This window comes from Crocodylus siamensis, chromosome 1 (assembly GCF_052110815.1).
Source record: "Crocodylus siamensis isolate JL-2025a chromosome 1, ASM5211081v1, whole genome shotgun sequence".
Lineage (NCBI taxonomy): Eukaryota > Metazoa > Chordata > Crocodylia > Crocodylidae > Crocodylus > Crocodylus siamensis.
In genome coordinates, this window is record NC_143395.1 from 418,887,485 (window position 1) to 418,907,615 (window position 20,131).

General features: G+C 60.8%; 1 protein-coding gene across 6 annotated transcripts in view; it reads left to right on the top strand.

The window, feature by feature from the left end:
* Positions 1 to 20,131, top strand: part of PDE2A (phosphodiesterase 2A) — a 134,630-nt gene that overhangs the window by 99,969 nt on the left and 14,530 nt on the right. For 5 of the 6 annotated variants that reach the window (XM_090030880.1, XM_090030881.1, XM_090030882.1 and 2 more), the window contains 12 exons: positions 8,438 to 8,547; positions 9,225 to 9,280; positions 11,398 to 11,457; positions 12,627 to 12,786; positions 12,892 to 12,944; positions 13,289 to 13,363; positions 14,053 to 14,094; positions 15,277 to 15,345; positions 15,704 to 15,834; positions 16,977 to 17,088; positions 19,282 to 19,321; positions 19,839 to 19,902. In XM_090030880.1, coding sequence (XP_089887006.1) covers positions 8,438 to 8,547; positions 9,225 to 9,280; positions 11,398 to 11,457; positions 12,627 to 12,786; positions 12,892 to 12,944; positions 13,289 to 13,363; positions 14,053 to 14,094; positions 15,277 to 15,345; positions 15,704 to 15,834; positions 16,977 to 17,088; positions 19,282 to 19,321; positions 19,839 to 19,902 — 972 coding nt within the window. Of the gene's footprint in view, positions 1 to 2,857; positions 3,104 to 8,437; positions 8,548 to 9,224; positions 9,281 to 11,397; positions 11,458 to 12,626; positions 12,787 to 12,891; positions 12,945 to 13,288; positions 13,364 to 14,052; positions 14,095 to 15,276; positions 15,346 to 15,703; positions 15,835 to 16,976; positions 17,089 to 19,281; positions 19,322 to 19,838; positions 19,903 to 20,131 lie in introns of those variants that run through there. The other variant, XM_090030885.1, reaches the window with a different exon arrangement.

The following is a 20,131-nucleotide window of genomic DNA, read 5'->3' on the forward strand; positions in this document are numbered from 1 at the left end:
GGTGCTTAGTTTGTAAGCCGCTCGGGCCAGGAGGCTTCTCATCCTGCATGAACACCCAGCACCCAACACACCTGGGGTGTCTAAGCATCCACAAAAGCGATCGTAAGGCCAGCGTCATCCTTCTCCCCCACCTCTCCCATCAGCGCGACTTCCCCCTGGGCGGCTGCACCGTATTTCTTCCTGCAAGACCCTTCTCCATCCCCAGGCAGGAACGATAAGTGAAGGATTATTAAAAAAAACAAACCCAGGAGGCAGGCAGCAAAGCCCCGAGCCAGACAACCCCTGCTAGAACGACAGCAAATTAAAACACCCAATCTAATTTATTTTGCCAGTTAGAGGAGATGAGAGTTCACGGGGAGGAGAGTGCCGACCGCCCGCCTGCTGGTATTTGTCTCGCTGGTATTCACGTGAGCCGCATGCATGCGGGGGCCCAGGACACGTGGGGGCCTGCGGGGCTGGGCGAGGGGTGTGCTGGTCGGTGGCCGGGGGGCTGACAGCACAGTCGATGCCAGAGGCCGTCGCATGATTCACTCACCGCCGAGGCCTCTCGCCGCGCGCTCGGCTCCTCTTGCGATTGCATCCATAAAGCAGATGAGACGGGACCGAAGACAGAGAGGGGCTTCGAATCAGTCGCAGAGGAGTCGGGCTGGCAGGGACCTCCAGGAGTCACGTCTAGTTCGGCCTGAGGCAGGACCATCCTTGCCCAGACAAACCCACTGTCCAACCTTTTAGCACAAGTGCAGTCACCCCGGCGCAGCACCAGGCATCGCGCCCTGCCCTGCCGCGGGGAAAGCAGGGGGGACCGCAGGGGCCAGCGTCCTGCAAAGATTGATCACAGATGCTCAGGAGATCCCAGGCAGAGGCTGTGCCCCTGCTTTAGAGGAAGGCACACCCCCCTGGTCCGTACCAGCCTGACCCCCAAATACAGTGCCAGTCTGTCCCTGAGCGGAGGGGCAAGACCCTCCAGCCAGGACCCTCCTGAGCTGGTGCCAGCAGGATGCATTGGCACAGCCCAGTCCCCATCCCCCAGTTCCCTTGCCCCCCTGTGCCTCAGTTTCCCTAGCTGAGAGCACAGTGGTCTGTGGCGGGCGCCTGCGTGGTGCTGTAGCACGGATCATCATTGTTGCACCAGCGAACCCAGGAACAGGGTCTGTATCAGTTTCTTGTGGTTTGGGAAGTGGGCCGTGATTCCCGATGGGTCTGGCACGTGGGGACAACTTGCAGCTGACCATAGCTGGAAGGAGAGAGGCGTCATGGAAATAAAATAAGAGCCAGGGACATTGGCCACGCTTTCATGGTGTCTGAACTCTTCGGGTGGATCTGAGCGCTTGATGGGACAACACAATTGGTCCAAGAGCAGCATGTCTGTTGTTTCCCTTTCTTCGCCGCCTCCGCCACTCATTTTTGGGGGAATCTCAGCATTTAGTCATTGCCCAGGCGTTGAACAGAAAGTTCCATTTTACAAAAATGTTCGTGGTTTCCAAAAAAAGTGGCAAATCTTCTTCCAGACCAGAGAAATCCTTTTTCAAGCAGTCCCCCGGGGGAAAAAGGGTTTGTAAATAATAATAATAATAATAAAAACCCATACAGCACCAATGAATTGTTAAAGCATCACAGCTGGAAGGGTTTTTCTCAGGGCCCAAAAGTTTCATTAAAAAGGCTTTTAAATATACATTGTATTAAAACACAATTGCTGGTCTGAAGCTGCTCGATGGGATGTAGTGCACCCTTGGCAAGTTTGCAGATGACACCAAGCTGGGGGTGTAGAGGATCTGGAGGGTAGGGGTAGGATTCAGAGAGACCTTGACATGTTGGAGGATTGGGCCAAAAGAAATCTCATGAGGTTCAACAAAGACAAGTGCAAAGTCCTGCACTTTGGAGGGAGCAACCCCACGCACCGGCGCAGGCTGGAGGTGACCGGGTGGGCAGCAGCTCTGCAGAAAAGGGCCTGGGGGGACAGGGGACAAGAAGCTGGACAGGAGCCGGCAGTGCGCCCTTGGTGCCAAGAAGGCGACCGGCATCCTGGGCTGCATCGGCAGGAGCGGTGCCGGCGATGGAGGGAAGCAATTCTTCCCCTCTATTCAGCACCGATGAGGCCACATCTGGAGTCCTATGTCCAGCTGTGGGCCCCCCACTACAGAAAGGATGTGGACACATTGGAGAGAGTCCAGTGAAGGGCAATGAAAATAATTGTGGGGCTGGGGAACAGGACTGGGGAGGAGAAGCTGAGGGAGCTGGGCTGATTGAGTCTGCAGAAGAGAAGCCTGAGGGGGATTGAATAGCAGCCGTCACCTCCCCGCAGGGGGTTGCAAAGAGGATGGGGCTGGGCTGGTCTCAGTGGGGGCAGACGACAGGAGGAGCAATGGGCTCAGGTTGCAGCAAGGGAAGTTGAGGTTGGATATTAGGAAAAACTCTCTCACTAGGAGGGTGGTGAAGCACTGGCACAGGCTTCCCTGAGAGGTGGTAGAGTCTCCATCCTTGGAGGGTTTGAAGACCCGGGTAGAAAAAGCCCTTGGCTGGGATGATGTAGTTGGGGCTGGTCCTGCTTGGAGCAGGGGGTGGACTGGATGGGACCTCCTGAGCTCCCTTCCACCCTGATTTTCTGTGATTCAATGAGTTTTACGTTTCTGCCTCCTCCCATACCTAGACATCGGTTGAAGCCCTGCTTCTGCAAATATTCACAGAGCACTTGCAGTGTGGGGTGACCCCCCTGCCTGTTTGGGTGATCAGAGTCAGTCTTACGGGTTTGTGTGAGTCTTTATCCTCCAAGGGGAGAATTGTGAAAAGAGGAGAGATGTGAGTGGACAGCTGCAGAAACAGGCACGGGCTCCCCGAGCTAGCATGTGTCGGGACCAATTTGAGCTGGATTCTTGCTGGTTTTGTCCCTGCCTTTCAAATAAATCCAGGAAATGCCGTGCGAAGGCTTTGTCCATGCAGGCAGTTAACAGACTAATATGGATTGGCTTTCACGTCCCTTCGGCATCCAGCTGTTAGCGTCGCCGGAAACACATCTGGTCGGCCGATGGAGCTGCCCACCACGCGGGAAGGTTTATCTCCTGAGCTGGAATCCAGCAGGAGGCTTGTTCCCAGCATTAGAAACCAGGTTAGCAAATGGCACGTACAGAGCTGGGTTTGCATGGCTTCACTTCTGGGGCAGGTCTGGGGCTCAGCATCAGGACAGCTGGGTTCTCTCCCCAGCTGGGCTGGTGGCTTTGTGTAATCGTGGGCTGCTCCTTGCAACGCCGCCACCTCCTCCTGGCTTCAGCGGAGCAGAACCGAGCTCCTTCGGGGCTACGCACCGGCGCTCGAGGCCTCTGTGCTTAGATCCGTCTCTGTCCGCTTAGGGCAGCCCGCATTCCCCGTATTCACTGCCTCTAAGGAAGCTCGTGTCAAGGGACAGAAATGCAGCCACCTCTGGTGCGGAGCCCAGCAACTGTTTAGCAGCGCACAGCATCTCTTTGGAGACGGGAGCTAGCGCAGGGTGCCACGGGATTTCGGGGCTCCAGGCAGGGGGTGCCCACGGTATTGCTGTGCAGTGCCCATGTGCTGCGGGATCGTGGAGGAGGGAGACGATGGGCATAAAGAAGTGGCTAAGACAGGAGGGGCTGTAATGCCCAAGGCTTGGGCAAAGCGCCGGAGGGTCATGGCGGGCCAAAAGTCCTCCGCATGACAGCCCCTGAGTGGATCAAAATAAAGCAGCTGGGGTAAGTGCACGGCAGGGAAGCAGGTGGGCAGTGGGATGCCCAGTGCAGGGTGTGATGGGGGGAGTCCTGCTGGCAGAGCAGAGGGTGGCTGGTGTATCCCAGGCCTCTGGGCTTTGCTGTCGCTATGTGGGGCCGGGAAGGACTATTTCCCCCTCCTGCTGCTCCATGTGTCAGGGGGTTTTCAACTCCCCCAGAGGTGCTGGGTGCTGGCTGCAGCCCAGGCTGGGGTGGGGACTGGGCCACTGCTCCTGCTGAGTCTTAAGGCTGGAGGGTCCTGGCTAGAGGGTCCTGCCCCTCTGCTCAGAGTCAGACCGATGCTGCATTTGGGGTCAGAAAGGGATTTTCCTCCATGGTCAGATGGGTACAGACTTGGGCTGTGGGTTTTGCCTTCATCTGTACAGCAGAGACACGTGCAAGCACATCCACCCATATGCGCACCCACGGATACATATGCACACACAAGGAATGCAAGGGGCTGTGCCTGGGATCTCCGGAGTGGAGATGAACAACTTTTGCAGCGGCAGGACGATGGTGACCGTGGTCCCCCCGCTTTCCCTGGGGCAGGGTGGGGTGCGATGCCTGGTGCTGTGCCAGGGGCGCCTGTGTCGTGTTGCTCAGAGGTGGGACAACGGGTTTGTCGGGGCTGGTTTGGCCAGGGCTGATCCTGCCTGCAGCAGGGGCTGGACTAGGCGTGACCTCGGCAGGTCCCTGCCAGCCCCAGGGGTCTAGGAGTCGAAGATGCTCAAGGCTACATTTTGTTTTACAGATCTGAGTAAGGGATGCAAGTGGAAATCCAATGCCTGCAGCACTAATGACACGATTATCTGTTGCCTGTTGTGACCAGTTTTTGCCTCCCTTGCTGTGGGTTTTAAACGTAGGATATCTAGCAAATTGATGAGCATTCGGCTCGCGTTTTGTCAGCTCCTGCTTCCGTCTTAAACCAGTAACAAAGTGCTAGGCCCTGCGTTATTCGTGAAACTTCTGGCTTCTCTTTAATTAGGGAAAAATGTGCATTGTGCTGTTTGCAATGATGCAGCTCATCACGTGCACCCCTAAATCCTAGATCCGCCCGGCTGTAGCAGCCCCCCTCCATTTAAAGGGCCAGGCTCCGCAGGGGCGAGCTGAGTACGCAGGGAGGGGTTGGGGACCGTGTCCTTTGCCGTCTGCAAGTGGGGATCTGGAGGCACCCTGCATTGCTGCGCCGACTTGCCCTGCCCCTGCCAGGCCCCTGAACCTGGGGTGGGGGCAGTGATGCCATAAATACACCCGGGTTTCCCGGCTTCCCGGGTTCAGCTGGGAGCTGGGCTGGGCGCTCCACATTTGCCGCAGCTGCCCCCAGGGATGGGCAACTCCATCGAGCTCCCCCCCAGCCCCGGACCTTGTGCAGCCTCTTTGGGCACTTCCTTGCCTCCCCGCTACAGCTTGAGCCCAGGCCGGGAGCCACGAGGACGCGGCGGTCCCAGCGGCCAGCCTGGTCGCTCTGCTGCTTGATTGCTTGGCTCAGGCCCACACAACGGCGCAGCCCTCAGCGAGAGACAGGCCGACTGGCCTTCCGCCTCCCGGCCAGCCCTCTCCCAGCTCCTCTGGATGGTTATAAATCTCCGCCGGGCTGGCGGCAGCTCTCCTCCCCTCGCTGCAGGGCTCCGGGATCAGGATGGAGACGCGAGTGTCTGCTCAGGGCTACCGGGCATCTCTGGAGTTATATGAGCAACCTTTGCAGCAGCAGGTTGTTGGCGACCGCGGTGCCCCGGCTTTCCCTGCGGCAGGGTCGGGTGCGATGCCAGGGGCGACTGCGGTTTTGCTCAGAGGTTGGACAGTGGGTTTGTCCGGGCTGGTTTGGGCAAGGTTGTTCCCAGAGGGCAGGTTGGGAAAGGGCAAGGAAGGGCGTGGTTAGGGCACACCGTCCAGGTCCCTGCTGCAGGGCCTTGGCCATGTCCCTTAGCCCCTCTGCCAAGCCTCTCTGCCAGGGATGCAGTGCTGCACCGGGATGCACAGAGCAGCAGGGAGGGGCTCGGGGCAGCACGGGAGCCCGACCTGGGCCCTGTGCCGGCCCATGATGGCAGGATCCCAGTGCCCTGAAATCCTGGCTGGGCTGGCAGGGGGCAACAGCACTGTGCACTGCATTGGCTTCACCAGCTGCTGCAAACACCAGCAGAGCTTAGCAGTGCCCCCCACTATGCCCACCCTGGCACCGGCCTTGTTGGTGTGACAAGTGCCCAAGCACAGGAAGCATCAGGGATGGGCATTTGGCCTTCAGGTCCCTACTGAAACGGCTGTGGGCAGCCGGGTCCAATGCTGGAGCGGTGCCCCATCACTGGCAGGGGCAGCTGCTGTGACAGCCGCCGGGTCTCTGAGCTGAACGGATTGGCATGTGCGGGCCAGTTTCAGCCCCTCGTTAGCCAGGGAAGGTCGTTGCATGTGGGAGCCAGTTGCAAAAAAGAGAGAGAGAGATTGCCAGCAGCTGAGCCCCGGGCAGAGTTGCCCTCAAGCCGAGGCGTCCCATGGCTGTGAATGACCCGGGCTCCAGTCCTGGCCGGAGCAGTGCCAGGGCCCCTCTGGCTGAGCTGGGGCTCACTCCCGTATCCCTGCTTGGAAATCCATGGAGGGGTCTGCTCTGGTCCCGGGGCCGGATGGGAAGGCCATGACCCGGCACAGCTCTGCAGGACGGGCTGCCCGATTCCCCCCACCAGCCTCCCTCGGAGCATGCAGATGCCATGCCTGTTTTCCTCCATGCACGCAGCAGCCGTGTTTCCTGCCAGCCTCAGTGGAGGAATCTCCCAGCTGGTCCTGCATCAGTCGTGAAACGCTGCAAGGTGCTTCCCCAGAATCGGAGCTTGGAAGCCTCCCCCCGAGTCAGGGCTTCAAGCAGTGAAAGGCAGCAAAGGATCTGGGATCGCGTGGCAGGGCGGGGGCTGGTTGCGGGGAACTCGAGTGGAAACGCAGCACCCTCGCCTGCTGGATCCCACTAGCTTTACGGAGCGCAGCCGTGTATTCCCCCTCCCACGAGCCGGCGGGGCACGCAGCGAAAGGGGGCTGAACAATGCTGGCGGAGAAAGCCGATCACGGCCCGGCTGGCGGCGGAGAGCAGGGCCGTTGGGCGGCAGCGGGGCGTGCGGGTGCTGGGGACGGAGAAAGCTGTTGTCAGCCCACCGCGGACTGGAGAGCCGCACCCCAAAATGCAGCCACCTCTGGGGTGGAACAGGTGCCGCAGCCGCACGGCACAACAGGGGACTATTTGCTGCCTCACAGTCGCACGGTATAAACCGCCAGTCTCTTTGGGCCGCCTGCGGCCGGCGGCCGGTGGCAGAACGTGCGCCCCGCACCCCTCTGGCGGGGTGCGGGAAGGGGGCCGATATTAAAAACACCCCCGAAGGGGTGGGTCCCGCCGGTCGTCGCTGTCGCTGCTGCTTGTCTTGAGCGAGGGTCGCCCAGCGCATGAGGACATCGGTACGATGAGTGGATGGGAATTCGTCAGGTGCTCGGCGCTGCCGATGTTGTCGCGGTTGTTGTTAAAAGGCTTAAAAAGCTTAAAAAGCGTAAAAGGTTTAAAAGCCTAAAAACCGCGAAGGGTAGGGGCCGCCACTGGGTCGGGCGACCAGCGCCTTAAAAACACCAGTAAATTACGGGGGACAACAGAAAACAGGGTGTGGCCATGCAGGTCAGAGGTTCAAAACGAGCGCTCCCCCGGGGGACACCGAGCAGAGCACCCCGGCTCACGAACCACAACCGGGGCAACGTAGGAGCAGTCGGAGCGGATGAACGACGAGTGGCTTTGTACGAGCCCCGCGGGACATCCCTGCCGCGCCAGGCACTGTCCATGCACATCCCTGCCCCGGAGACCAGACAGACGACAGGGAAACTGAGGCACGCCGCAGGGAAGGGAAGGTCGGTGGCAGCACTGGGAACCGAGCAGGCGTCTCCTGCACAGTGCTGTGGCCACCGGCTCTCATTTCCTTGGCGGGCCCGTGAGCTCTCTCAGGCAGCAGACTTTCATGGGGCGTGTACAGCTCCGAGCGCAAGGGGCAGCCGAGCTCTCCGTGGGGGGCCTGTAGGCCTGATGGTGGCACCCAGCGTAATAAATACTGGGAGCAGGGTGGTGGTGGATGGAAGGAGGGAGCCCGAGGCTCGGTGGGCAGTGCCGTGCGTGTCTCCATCGGGTCCGTTGGGCATGGGATAATTGCTGGCTTGGGGAGGGTGCCAGGGGCTGACAGACAGCAGTGCCTGGAGCCTCTGGCCAGGCCTGGGGCCCCTGTGCTGCACGCACACACACTGCCCTGGGCCTTCACGGCTCCCACAGCAGCTCCAGACCTGGGGCCTATGCAGCCACGGTCATGCGCATGTGTGCTCCAGGCTCCACGGGGCAGAGGCTTTGTACAGCTCCAAGCACACGGGGTCCTGGCTCTGTCTGCGGCTTGTGCCTGGGACCTGCCTTCCTCATGCCCCAGCCCTGCTTCATTCCCACGGCTGGGGGGACACCGAGTGTCCCTTCCTAGCCTCGGTTGCAAGCGATACCCCCAGCTCCGGTTCAGGCGCTGCGTGCCTCGCGGGGGGGTGCGTGTGGCTCCTCGCATGTTAGGACACCAAGCTGCCCCTGCCTTCAGCAAAAGCGGCGTCTGTGGCTACAGCTCGTGCCCACCCGGCTGCCCCAGCTGCGGGGGGCTGCCCTCATCCCTCCAGGAGGGCTGTCCCGCGGCTGTGGCTCAGCACCGTGTCCTCTGCTTTTGTCCGCCCAGAGATGCCGTGCTCAAGCAGAAGCGGGTGGAGTGCAGCGGGCTGCCCCTGGCCGAGCTCCAGGGCAAGCCGATGGATGGCCTGGTGGCACCGCTATCTCCAGATAAGCAAGGTAGGGCCAGCGGCGAGGGGTGGAAATGCCAGGGGCGTTGGGTGGTGTGAGGGTGCAGATGGGTGTGTGCAGCTGGACAGATAGAGTGTGCATGCGTGCATGGATGGGGAGGTGGCTGTGCAGGAGAACGGATGGCGGGAGGGAGGGATGGATGACTGCCGAAGGATGGATGGATGGACGACTATATAGCTGGATAGATGGATGCGTGGGTATGCAGAAGGGTAGACGGACAGCCGGATGGATAGATGCGTGGCTGTGCAGAAGGATGGATGGATGTGTAGATGGATAGATGGACAAATGGGCAAGTGGCTATACCAAAGGATGGGTGGACAGATGGACGGGTGGATGGATAGATAAGTGGCCGTGCAGGAGGACAGATGGATGGACGGACGGATGGGCAGGTGGCTATATAGAAGGGCAGGGGACGGATGTGCACGCAGATACAGTGATCATGGGACAGATGGCTCGACCACAGGCTGGGCTGGCAGGGCAGGTAGCGTGGGCGCGTGCGATGGCTGGACGGCTGGATGAACAGAGACGTGTCCGAGGTGCCTCCCCGCACGCTCCCAAGCCTGCAGCACCCCCACCCCCGCCTCACATCTGTACGCGGCCCGTTCCTGCCCCCCGCGACCGTGCTCGCTCCAGGGCACGGCTGACTTTGCTGTCTTGCCTTGCAGTGCTGATCATCCCACTGGTGGACAAGGACCATGGGGGCGTGGTGTGCGTCATCCTGGTGAGTGACTGGGGCTGCCGGGACACGGGGGAAGCCACGGGTAGGGCGAGAAGGGGTGGGCCGCACCAGGCAGTCGCCGAGAGGGGGCTTGCACCCTAGTGCTGACGGGTCCTGAGTCAGCGGTCCCTTTCTGGGCAAGAGGGACATGGCTGGTGGCTGCCCCCCCAGGACATGGCAGGTATCATGGTGCCACGTGGGCACCTGGATACCATGGACCAGGGGTGGCCACAGCAACATGATCTCTCTGCCGCTGGAGCAGAGTACGGGGCATGGGGGGCGGTGAGAGCTTAAACAGATTAAGGAGCAAGCGGAGCCGTGAGATTTTCTCTGGTGCTTATTAAAAGGGAATTATAATGATTAGCAGGCGCTGACCTTTCCTGGCTGCGCCCAGCCCCGGTCGCTGGGGACCACGCTGGTCCAGGCAGGCTGCCAGCATGTGCACGGGGGCTGGGCTCACCTGCATGGGTGCACGGCCCTGTGTGAGCACCAAGGTGATGTAGCTGCACGGACACGTGCAATGGTGAGACACACACCGACACGTATACACCTGTGAGACACGCCAGCATGCGCTCTGGTGAGACATTCACTGACACGCTTACTTTGGTGAGACATGCACCAACTTGCACACACTAGTTAGACACTCCGTGACATATGCACACTGGTGGGACATGCACCATCACGCGTGCACTGGTGAGATATGCACTGACACACATTGGTGGGACATGCTGACTGCATTGATAAGGTGTTCATTGACTCACACGCTCTGGTGAGACATGCAGTGCCCCACATGCACTGGGGAGACATGCACCAACACGGGTGCACTGGTGAGATGTGCACTGACACACGCACATTGGCAGGACATGTAGATATGTGCGTTGATGAGACATTCATTGACGCGTGCTCCGGTGAGCTATGCACTGATTCGCACGCATTAGTGAGACACACAGTGAAATATGAACACTGGTGAGATGTGCACTATCCCGCGTGCACAGGTGAGACATGCACTGATATGCACACATTGGTGGGACGTGCGGCAGCACACACTCACTGGTGAGACATGCTGACCCACATGTGCTCCACTGAGACATGCACTGCCACATCTGCGTCATCCAGGTGACATGATGCTTGCTGGCGTGCACAAAGGTGATACACTGACATGCAGTAACTCAGGTGCAAGGATGTTAACACAGATGAACATTAACTCAGGCGTGGGGATCACTTCCAGTGAAGCACTGCATGCACTGTCCAGATGCTCAGGAAGGATAGGTTGTGCTGTATGAATCTGGAAAAGAGAGGTCCATTTCATTCAAACGGCCGCAGGACACATGAAACAGCAGCTTTTGATTATTTTTGGCCTAGCGTGTTGTGGGTTTTTTTTTTTTCCAGGGCAGATGAAATAGCAAAGGAATGCATTTATGTTGGTTTTTGCTCCGATTCTCAACTGAATAATCCAGCCCTCAGCCCCTGGTTTATGAATCAAGCTTCTAGTTTCTTTATAACTGGAGAAAAAAATGTGTGTTGTGCTATATGGGATGATGCATCTCATCATCTGCACCCATCTTTTGCAAAATCCTGGGGTATGCATTCCTCGCGGTCCCCCCAGGACCATCCCAGGGCTCCCTCCCTTCCACCCGAGCCTGGCATCACCCTGGGACCCTGATGCTCGGCACTGCCCAGCCCTTCCCCGTGGGGCTGAAGGACCCCAGCTCTGCACTGGGGCAGCTCGAAGCCTCCTCCAGGCTCCAGCTGGTTCCAGTGGGGGCCAGAGGTGCCAGGGCCCATGAGAGCAGCTGGCTTCAGGACCTGGCCCTGCTGGAGTCAGTTCGCCCACAGATGCACAGGGAGAGGCTAGGGGAAACCTCAAACCTGTTCAATGCCTCAGTTTCCCTGCCTGGCCAGTCTGTACTGGAGGGCGCGTCACCCCCAGCCCCACCGGCAGCTGGCAGAGGTGAGGGCCATAAGCTGGGTTGGTCCAAGCAACCACGGCTGATCCAACCTCCTTGAAGTTACCAGCCTGGGGGAGCCGGACGGGAGCCAGCCCCAGACCTGGACGTGCCACGGCTGGCAGGGCAGCAAGGGGCTGCGACCACCCCCTCCACTCTGTCTCTCGCCCCCAGGTGCGCTGCGGGCAGCTGAGCGAGCCAGACCAGCAGAGCCTGCGCACCCTGGAGAAGCACGTGAGAATCCACGGCACCGGTTCGGGGGCACCACCCGCCTCAGTCCCTTGGCCCCAGCCCCCTGCCCTGGGTGGCGGATGCCCGGTGCACGCAGGGGGGCTGGGTGGGTCCAAGTGCAAGCCACTCGGCTGTGCACACGGGGCCCTTGAGCGTGCATGTGCAAGGCGGGGTCCGTGCATGTCCAGCCGTGGAGGGGGTCTGTGTGCCAGGTTGGGCTCCCCTGGCCCGCCGCAGCCCCAACCCTATTTGCGGCTCTGGAAATAGCTGCCCTGCGCCCTGGCCAGTGTGAGCGCCCGTGGTGATGGGTGCCAAGCTGAAAAGAGCACCCAGACCCCCATGGCACACAGCCTGGGGAGCCACTGCGTCCTGCTGGCGGGGCTCGGCCCACCCGCTCTGGCCACCTAGGAACGGACGTTGCATTTGTCCCGGGACAAGTCATACCTGCATTTGTCCTGGAACAGAAATCGCCCAGGATTGGTGTAGACACGCGCCACTCTCTAAGCAGGGCTTAGCCATCCACAGCTGCTGTCCTGCCATCCCCGGATAACCGATCGGATGCACTTTGTGATGACCCAGGATCAAGCTTCTCCGGGAAATGAATTTAGGATTTTAGGGATTTGGGGCAATGAACACAGGCGCCTGTATGATGCCGCTGTGTCCCAGGATAAAAATGGTTTATCCCAGGGACAAGCAAGACAGACACATAAACATCCGAGATGTATCCCAGGACAATGGATGCGGACTTCTGTACAATGCCGCTTTGTCTTGGAATAAGACGGGTTATCCCGGGACAAACAACAACAAAATCGTCACATGTTGATCTTGGGACAGTGGATCTGGGCATCTGCATGATGCTGCTTTGTCTCGGGATAAAATGGGTTGTCCCGGGATAAACGGGACAGCCATTTGCAGCCCTGCAGACCAAGTCCCCGTGCCCCGTCCCGTGTGCCCCGGCTCCGGGAAGGAAGCCCCTCACCCCAGCGCGTGGGCGGGGGGGTTTCTGTGCAGACCCCTTGCCTCCAGCCTGGTTCAGGGGCCTGGGCAGGCCACGCGGCCGTGCTGGGTGGTCCCGCCGTGGCGGGGGCCTCGGAGCCCTTTCTCATGGGAGCTGCTGGGTGGAGGGGAGGGACCCGCTCCCCACTGACCCCTGCCCCGGGCTGTCCTGGCAGGTGCTGGTGGCGTACCGGCGCATCCAGGCCCTCCAGAAGCTGCAGCCCTGGCCCCAGGTCAGCCTGTCTACCAGCTCCTCCCAGAACTCGCTGGCTAAAACCGAGAGGGCCACCAGCGGCGACTACAATGACTTGGACCGCAAGATCCTCCAGCTGTGTGGTAAGGGGGGCGCTGCCCGTGGCATCCTCCAGCTGTGCGTGCCTGGGGGGCACACAGGCTCGGAGGCACCCGCCAGGCTCATGTGGCCTCTCCGTGCCCATGCAGGGGAGCTGTACGACCTGGACGCCGCCTCGCTCCAGCTTAAAGTCCTCAACTATGTGAGTGCCGCGCCTTTCCCGCTTGCCCCGGCCTCCCCGGTGCTCCGCCGAGCCGGACTCAGGACCCAGGCGTCCTGGTGCCCTTCCCCTCTGTCAGGGCTATGCCTTATTAGCCCGGGGCAGGGCCCCCGGGTTCCCAGCTCTGCCACTGCCTGCCCTGTAACCTTGGCCGAGTCACGCAGCCACTCGCTGAGCCGTGCCTCAGTTTCCCCGCCCCGGCTGCATGCCTCTCCTCCCCCTGCGTGTGCCTGGATGCAGCCGAAGCACCAGGAGCCCTGAGCCAGCGGCAGGTGAGTGTCCCCAGGTGGGGCCTGCCCCTCACCTGTGCTCCCCTCTCCCCCCAGCTGAAGCAGGAGACCCAGTCGCCTTGCTGCTGCCTCTTGCTGGTCTCCGAGGACAATCACCAGCTCTTCTGCCAGGTGAGCGGGACGGCGCTGGCCACATGCTCCCAGCACCCCCAGTGGGGAAGGCCGGAGGGTCCCACCTGTGACCTGTCCTGCCCCTTGCAGCCCCTCCAGCTCCCCTTCCGGCTGGGGCCGGGGGATCGAGTGCAGCCGTGGGGATGGAGGGTGCTCAGCACCTCACAGGACCCTCTGGGGACTGCCCAGCCCAGAGTGGCCCCAGCGGCAGCGCTGCCTTGCGGGGAGGGCACCATCTTGGGCTCCCTGCCACCGATGCCCCACAGGACCCCGGGCAAGTCACTTCCCCTGTGAGCGCTGCCACAGGCCATCCCGTCCCCTGAAACCCTAAGCTCCTGGTCCGGGGCTGCCTGCTGAGGCCCCAGCATGATGACCCCAGCTGCCACGGGACTGAACGCCCATCCGCCCCCGGGTGCTGGGCAGTTTCGCACCCCGGGCCTGGCTCAGACGGTCGATCGTGGTCCTGGGCACAGCTTGTGTCAGCCCTTCAAGGGGGTTGCCCTCTGGGTGCTGCCTGGAAAGACTGGAGAGGCCAGGACCTGCTCCCCTGGGTGCCAGGGACGCTGTGGAGGGGCAGAGGCATCTCTGGAGCAACGTCCTGCCCTGGCATTGACTCCAGAGGCTGCATTAGCCACGCTTGCTTGCCCCAAAGCCGAGCTGTCCCTGACTCCTGGCCTTACTTCCTCCAGGTGGTGGGTGATAAAGTGCTGGAGGAGGAGATCAGCTTCCCCGTAAGTACCAGCCTTGCTGCCCAGGGGGTGGATGGCAGGGAACGGGCACCAGCCTGGAGTCGGGTCCGGTCTGAGCCTTGGAGCCATATGGCATAAACCAGCCAAGGATGGAGACATGCTCACGTACCCTGAAGGGCGTGAAGCACCGTGTGTCCGGCAGGGCAGCAGCACCGTGCTAGAGCCACTGAATCAGGGATAGCTTAGACCCGTCTTGCATGGAGAGCTGGAGATGCCATGCCCAAGCCCCGCTTCTCCCTCCGCCGTCCTGAGCCGTGGTTGCCAGCTGCCCCGGTCCGGCTGCTCTGGCACCGGCTGGTGGGAAGACGGGAGCTTTCCCGTGACCGCGGCTGCATGGGCTGCTCTCTGGTGCGGTCCCCTGGCCCACGGGAAGGAGCACAAGCAAAACTGGACTGGAATCGGCCTTGCTTCGTGGCTGGACCGGCCTGACCAGCCTCAGTCCGTCAAAACCAAAGCGATGCTTACCCCTGCATCAGGGTCGAGCGGCTCCCCCGGGGCCCGGTGGCTGGACAACCAGCCCCATCCATGAGCTACCTCCACGAGAGAGGTAAGAGGCACAGTCCCAACGGGCCGCAGTGAAGCGCTGCTGATGGAGCCGGAGGAGCAGCCTGCTCTGGTTTATGTCCCATGCCTAATCCCCACATGCTCACACCTCTCCTCGCTCAGAGGCATAAGTGTGTTTGTCCGCGGGGCGGTGATAGGGCCGTTACTGCACCCGCGTGCACACCCATCGCCGGCTCCTGGCATCTCCACGCTCCAGTGGCGCGGGCAGTTCATTTAGCAGCTTTGCTAATCCAACGTGCCGCAAGCTGCCATGGTCCTAGTGCTAGGGATGCAGCCAGCCTAGCATGCTAGGGCTCTGTGCCACAGGGCACGGGCTATGTGCCTGGGGAGGCCTGGAGGAGATGGCTGGGGACCCTGGGCTGGAGGCGTCTAGGCACCACGTCACCGGTGTCGCAGGGTGCCAGGAGCCAGCTGTGATTGTGCTCACGTAGGTGTGGGCTGGGGCTCTCCCGAGGCACCGCGTGTGCTTGGAGAGCCCAGCCTGAGGCCACCACTGGGCGCAGAGCTGCGGGAGCTGGGCTGGGGGCAGAGCAGCATCTCCCTGGCCCCCGTGGCACCGCTGCCCGCGGAGCCCACCCCATCTACGCGCTTTGTCTGCAGCTGACGGTCGGGCATCTGGGGAAGGTCGTGGAGGAGAAGAAGTCCATCACCCTGCAGGACATCAGCGTGGTACGTGATGGGCCTTGCACCCGGCCTCTGCTGCCTGCTGCTTCCTCCTCTGTGCCATGCAGAAGGGCTCGGGCTGGCCCAGGTGCCCACCTGAGCAGGGCTCTGGCAAGGGGGGCAGTACCTGCACGGTAGAGATACCTCCAGCAGCGTTGCTCTTGCAGCTGTTTCATTGCTGGGGAAACTGAGGCGGGGGGAAGAGGTTGGCCAGGGGTTTCTGTGCAGGCCAGCTGCCCAGCAGGGACTGGGAGCCGGTATCCCCTGGCCAGCCCACTCTCCCAGCGCCTGTGTTTGCTGAGAGCAGGGGTCACGTGGGGGAGATACTCAGCTCACCCCTCCTCATCCCACCCTCTCTTGGCAGGAGGAGCACAAGCAGCTGGGCAACATGCTGGGCTTCGAGGTGACCTCCATGCTCTGTGTCCCCGTCATCAGCAGAGCCACTGCGCAGGTGGTGGCCTTGGCGTGCGCCTTCAACAAGCTCGGTGGGGAGAGGTGAGTGGGGGGCAAGGGAAACGGGGGGCAGGGTCCCTGTGGGGTCATCCTGCATCCCGGCCATCCTCGGAGACCCAGCCAGGGAGCTCGAGCTTGGCCGTGGCTCCCTGTCCCAAACCAGGTGCCTCAGCTCGCCGGGCCTTGAGGCTCTGGGACGATGCCATGTGGTTCCTTGTGCCCTTGGGTCTGAGAGGCCTGCAGCCTTTTGCTACCTTCCGTGCCCTGGTGCCCTGTGGGACCTGCCCTCAGCCCTGGGGGTGCCCAAACAGCCATTCACGCTTCCACACACAGGCAACCATATTTGCACACTCACTATTCAGTCCCACATGTCCAGACAGCCATGCACACTCACACATACAGCACAGCACTTGCACGTCCACCATTTGCTTCCTCCAGCTGTGCACACTCACACATTCAGCCCAACATGCTTGCGTATGCCATTCTCTCACGTACACATGTCTAGACAGCCATGCACGCTTGCACACACAGCCCAACACGCTTACATTCACTCCCACGTGTCCAGACAACCATGCATCCACTGTTTGCTTACTCACACATATACAGCTGTGCATGCTCGCACATGCAGCCCAGCATGCTTGCACATGCCATTCACTCACACATGTCTAGACAACCATGCATGCTTACACACACAGCTTATGAGGGGCCTGGTGATACCCTGCGTGGCCCACGCCCCACCAGGCCCAGCCCGGGGCGAGGTCCTGTCTTGCCCCCACTGGAGTCTCCCACTAGTCCTGTCCTCTTAGCCGGCTGCAGATGGGGCTGGCACCCCCTTGGGCCTGTGAAGCCACCAGGTCCAGCCATGTACAGGGAGCAGGGAGCAGTATAGTGCGGGTTCCCAAAGCTCTCGGGCAGGCTTGTCCCCTGCTTGAAGGACCGTGGGCATTTCACTCGGTTGGGAATAAAACCCAGGTGTCCTGGCTCCCAGCTCAGTGCCCTGGCCCCCAATGTCCTTGGCAGCCACAGGCTCTCTACTTGCCCCAGGCCTGTGCTGGAGGAGAGGAGGGCCCAGGCAGCAGCCTGGGGGAGGAGGTAAGCGCGGAGTGGGGTATGGCAGCTGGATCCACCCCAGAGGTGGGCGCATCACTGGCCCCTTACATGACCGTGCCCCCTTGCCCCCGTAGCTACACAGAGGCTGATGAGCACAAGATCCAGCACTGCTTCTGCTACACGTCCACGGTCCTGACCAGCACGCTGGCCTTCCAGAAGGAGCAGAAGCTCAAGTGCGAGTGTCAGGTGAGGGCCCAGCCGGAGGGGCAGGGCAGGGCAGGGGTCTCTGGAGGGGAAGGGGCCGAGCCGGGCACTTCCTGCGTGTGCAGGGCATAGCCCCCGGCCAGCAGGACGGCCAGCCGGGGCGCAGCCCCGTGTCTGTGGCTCTGTAAAGGCAAGGGAGGAGCTCCCCTGCTGAGCAGCAGTAGTTGGCTTTTATCCACTCTGTGAGCCAGCTGCTAAAGCAGGATGCCTTGAACCAGCGTCCCCTTCCAAACCCGCGTGAGGGCCCTGCCACCGTCCGCCCTCAGTCGCGGCTGTCTTATGCCAGCCCGTTGAAGCGCTGGGATGATGCCACGTGGTTCCTTATGCCCTTGGGTCTGAGGGGCCTGCAGCCGTTCGCTACCCTTCCATGCCCCGGTGCCGTGTGGGACCTGCCCTTAGCCCTAGGGGTGCCCAGACAGCCATGCGCATTTGCACACGCAGCCCAACACACTTGCATGCTCACCATTCACTCCCATGTGTCCAGACAGCCATGCACACTCGCCCACACAGTACAGCCCTTGCACATCCACCGTTTGCTTATTTACACGTATCCAGCTGTGCACACTCGCACACGCAGCCCAACATGCTTGCCCATGCCATTCGCTCACTTACATGCCTAGACAGCCATCCACGCTTGCACATGCAGCCCAACACAGTTGCACACTCACCCTTGGCTCACTCACAGGTGCGTGCTTTCACACACGCCCTGACTTGCTCACACAATCACCCTTCATTCACACAGGTGTCCAGCCATGCACACTCTCACACACAGCTCGGCACGCTCGTGTGCGTGCCCTGCAATATGCTGTTTCATGCCTGGGCCACCCTGCATGCCCGCGGCTTCGCACCTGCCAGCCTCCAGCCCCGCCTTGCCCCCAGAGGCTGCCTCCTGCCCCGCCTCTGTTCCCACCCCCAGTTTCCGGGCTGGCACTGGCTGGGCTGCGGTGCCCATCACTGCGCTGGGAAGGGGATTCACTGACTTGCGCCTCACACAACAGCCACGACCACGCTCCCGGGAGCAGCACTGCCCTCCAGCCACGGGCACGGGGTGCCCTCTCGTGGCCAAGTGGGGTCCAGCCTCCTCGTCTCCGGGCAGCATTTAGCCGGCTGGGCAGGATTCCCCAAACAGGGAGCGCTGGGCAGCTGCTGACAACTGCCAGGGGCTGGACATGACTTTCCCAGGGGTGGTCCAGGCACAGCACACAGCTTGCAGTTTGATCCCAGCAGAGGATCACTGACCCCAGGAGGACACCAAGGCAGCCTCAGTTTCCCTACAGACATCTCCACTGCTTCCTGCCCCCTTTCCCCTAGAGTACCCTCCACCCCCAGTTTCCCCTGACCCCCTCAATGCCCTGTGATCAGTCACCCCCATCCTAGGAGGAGTAGGGCGGTCGAGAGGACAGTGCCCTGGCCTGGAAGCCAGAAGACCCTGGTGGAGGGCTTGCTGGCTCTTTGCGTGTGCCGTGTGATAATTACTTTGCACATGGGACCAGTTTAAATTTATTGCGCGATTCACCAGTTCATTGTGTGATCGTTACTTTGCATGTGTGGTCAGTTTACATGTGTTGAACAATTCAGGAGCTTATTGTGTGATCGTTATTTGGCATATGTGGTCAGTTTAAATTTGTTTCACGATCCTTCTTTTGCACATGTGGCGGTCTTACTTGGCCCCCATGTCTAATTGAAATTTATTGCATCACCAGCTCATTGTACGATCCTTATTTTGCCCATGTGGCCGGTCTTACTTGGGACGTGTGGCCGGTTTAAATTTATTGCGCGATTCACCAGTTTATTGTGCAATAATTACTTGGCACATGTGGCCGGTTTAAATTTATCGCACGATTCACCGTGTCACTGTGTGATCCTTACTTTGCACGTGTGGCTGGTCTTACTCGGCATGTGCGGCAGGTCTAAATTTAATGCACAGTTCACCAGTGAATTGTGTAATTTATGCTACATCTAGCATGGGCCTTGGATCCATTCCCAGGTGTGGGGGCCCTGCCGCCACGCGGCACCACAAGCTCCTGCCCCCGTCCCTGCTGGAAACATGGTGGATTGCCATTGGGGGCAGGAGAAGGGAGTGGGGCTCGGGCTGGTCCTAGGCCCACGAGACCAGACACGATTAATTAACTCCAGCAACGAGCAGGACTCTGAATGGCTTCTTCTCCCCTCCAGGCTCTGCTGCAAGTGGCCAAGAACCTGTTCACCCACTTGGGTAAGTGGCTTCCCCCTGCCCTCCGCCAGACCTAGAAGGAAGCCGACCCGCCTCCCTTGGCTGTCCCTGGGCCATGTGCAGGGGCTGCAGGAGGAAGCTGTTGGGTGGGGGTCCGAGGGGTCTCCCCTGCTTCACTGAGGGCAGGGTCTGGCCTCTGCTCCCGACTCCCTGCATGCATTTCCCTCTGCCCTCGCATGCTTGGAGGGTTGGGGAGTGGCAAGCACAGCAATGGGGAAACTGAGGCAGCAGCTTGCCCAAATAATGCCCTGGCAGATGCCAGCACCAGGGTGGGGAACTTCTCAGCTGCACCTCCTAAGGGTTGATCTAAGCACCAGGAAGCCTGCCCGCCAGACCCAGAGCACCCAGCGGGGCAGACCCCCACACCAGGGAGCTCATGCCAGTCCCAACTTGTTGCCACCTTGGGCTGGCCTTGCAGCCTCCGTGGGCTGCCCAGAGCCGCACTGCTGGGACCCCCCCCACCACGCCCCATCCTCACGGTGCACCTTGTCCCCCACAGATGATGTGTCGGTGCTGCTCCAGGAGATCATCACCGAGGCCCGAAACCTCAGCAACGCCGAAATGTGAGTCTGGCCACGTGCGGGACAGGGCCACGGTCAGACCAGCCCGTATGTGAACCATGAGCTGGGTAGGGTTGAGCCTGTCCCAGAGGCTGGGACATGGGTAGTGCACACGGGGGTCCTATCCTGGAGAGGAAGTCCCCTAACACAGCATCATAGTGACTGAGAAACAGCATGAGGCGCTGGGACGAAAGAAACGGTGTGACGTGGCCCTGGGCAGAGTTAAGGTGAT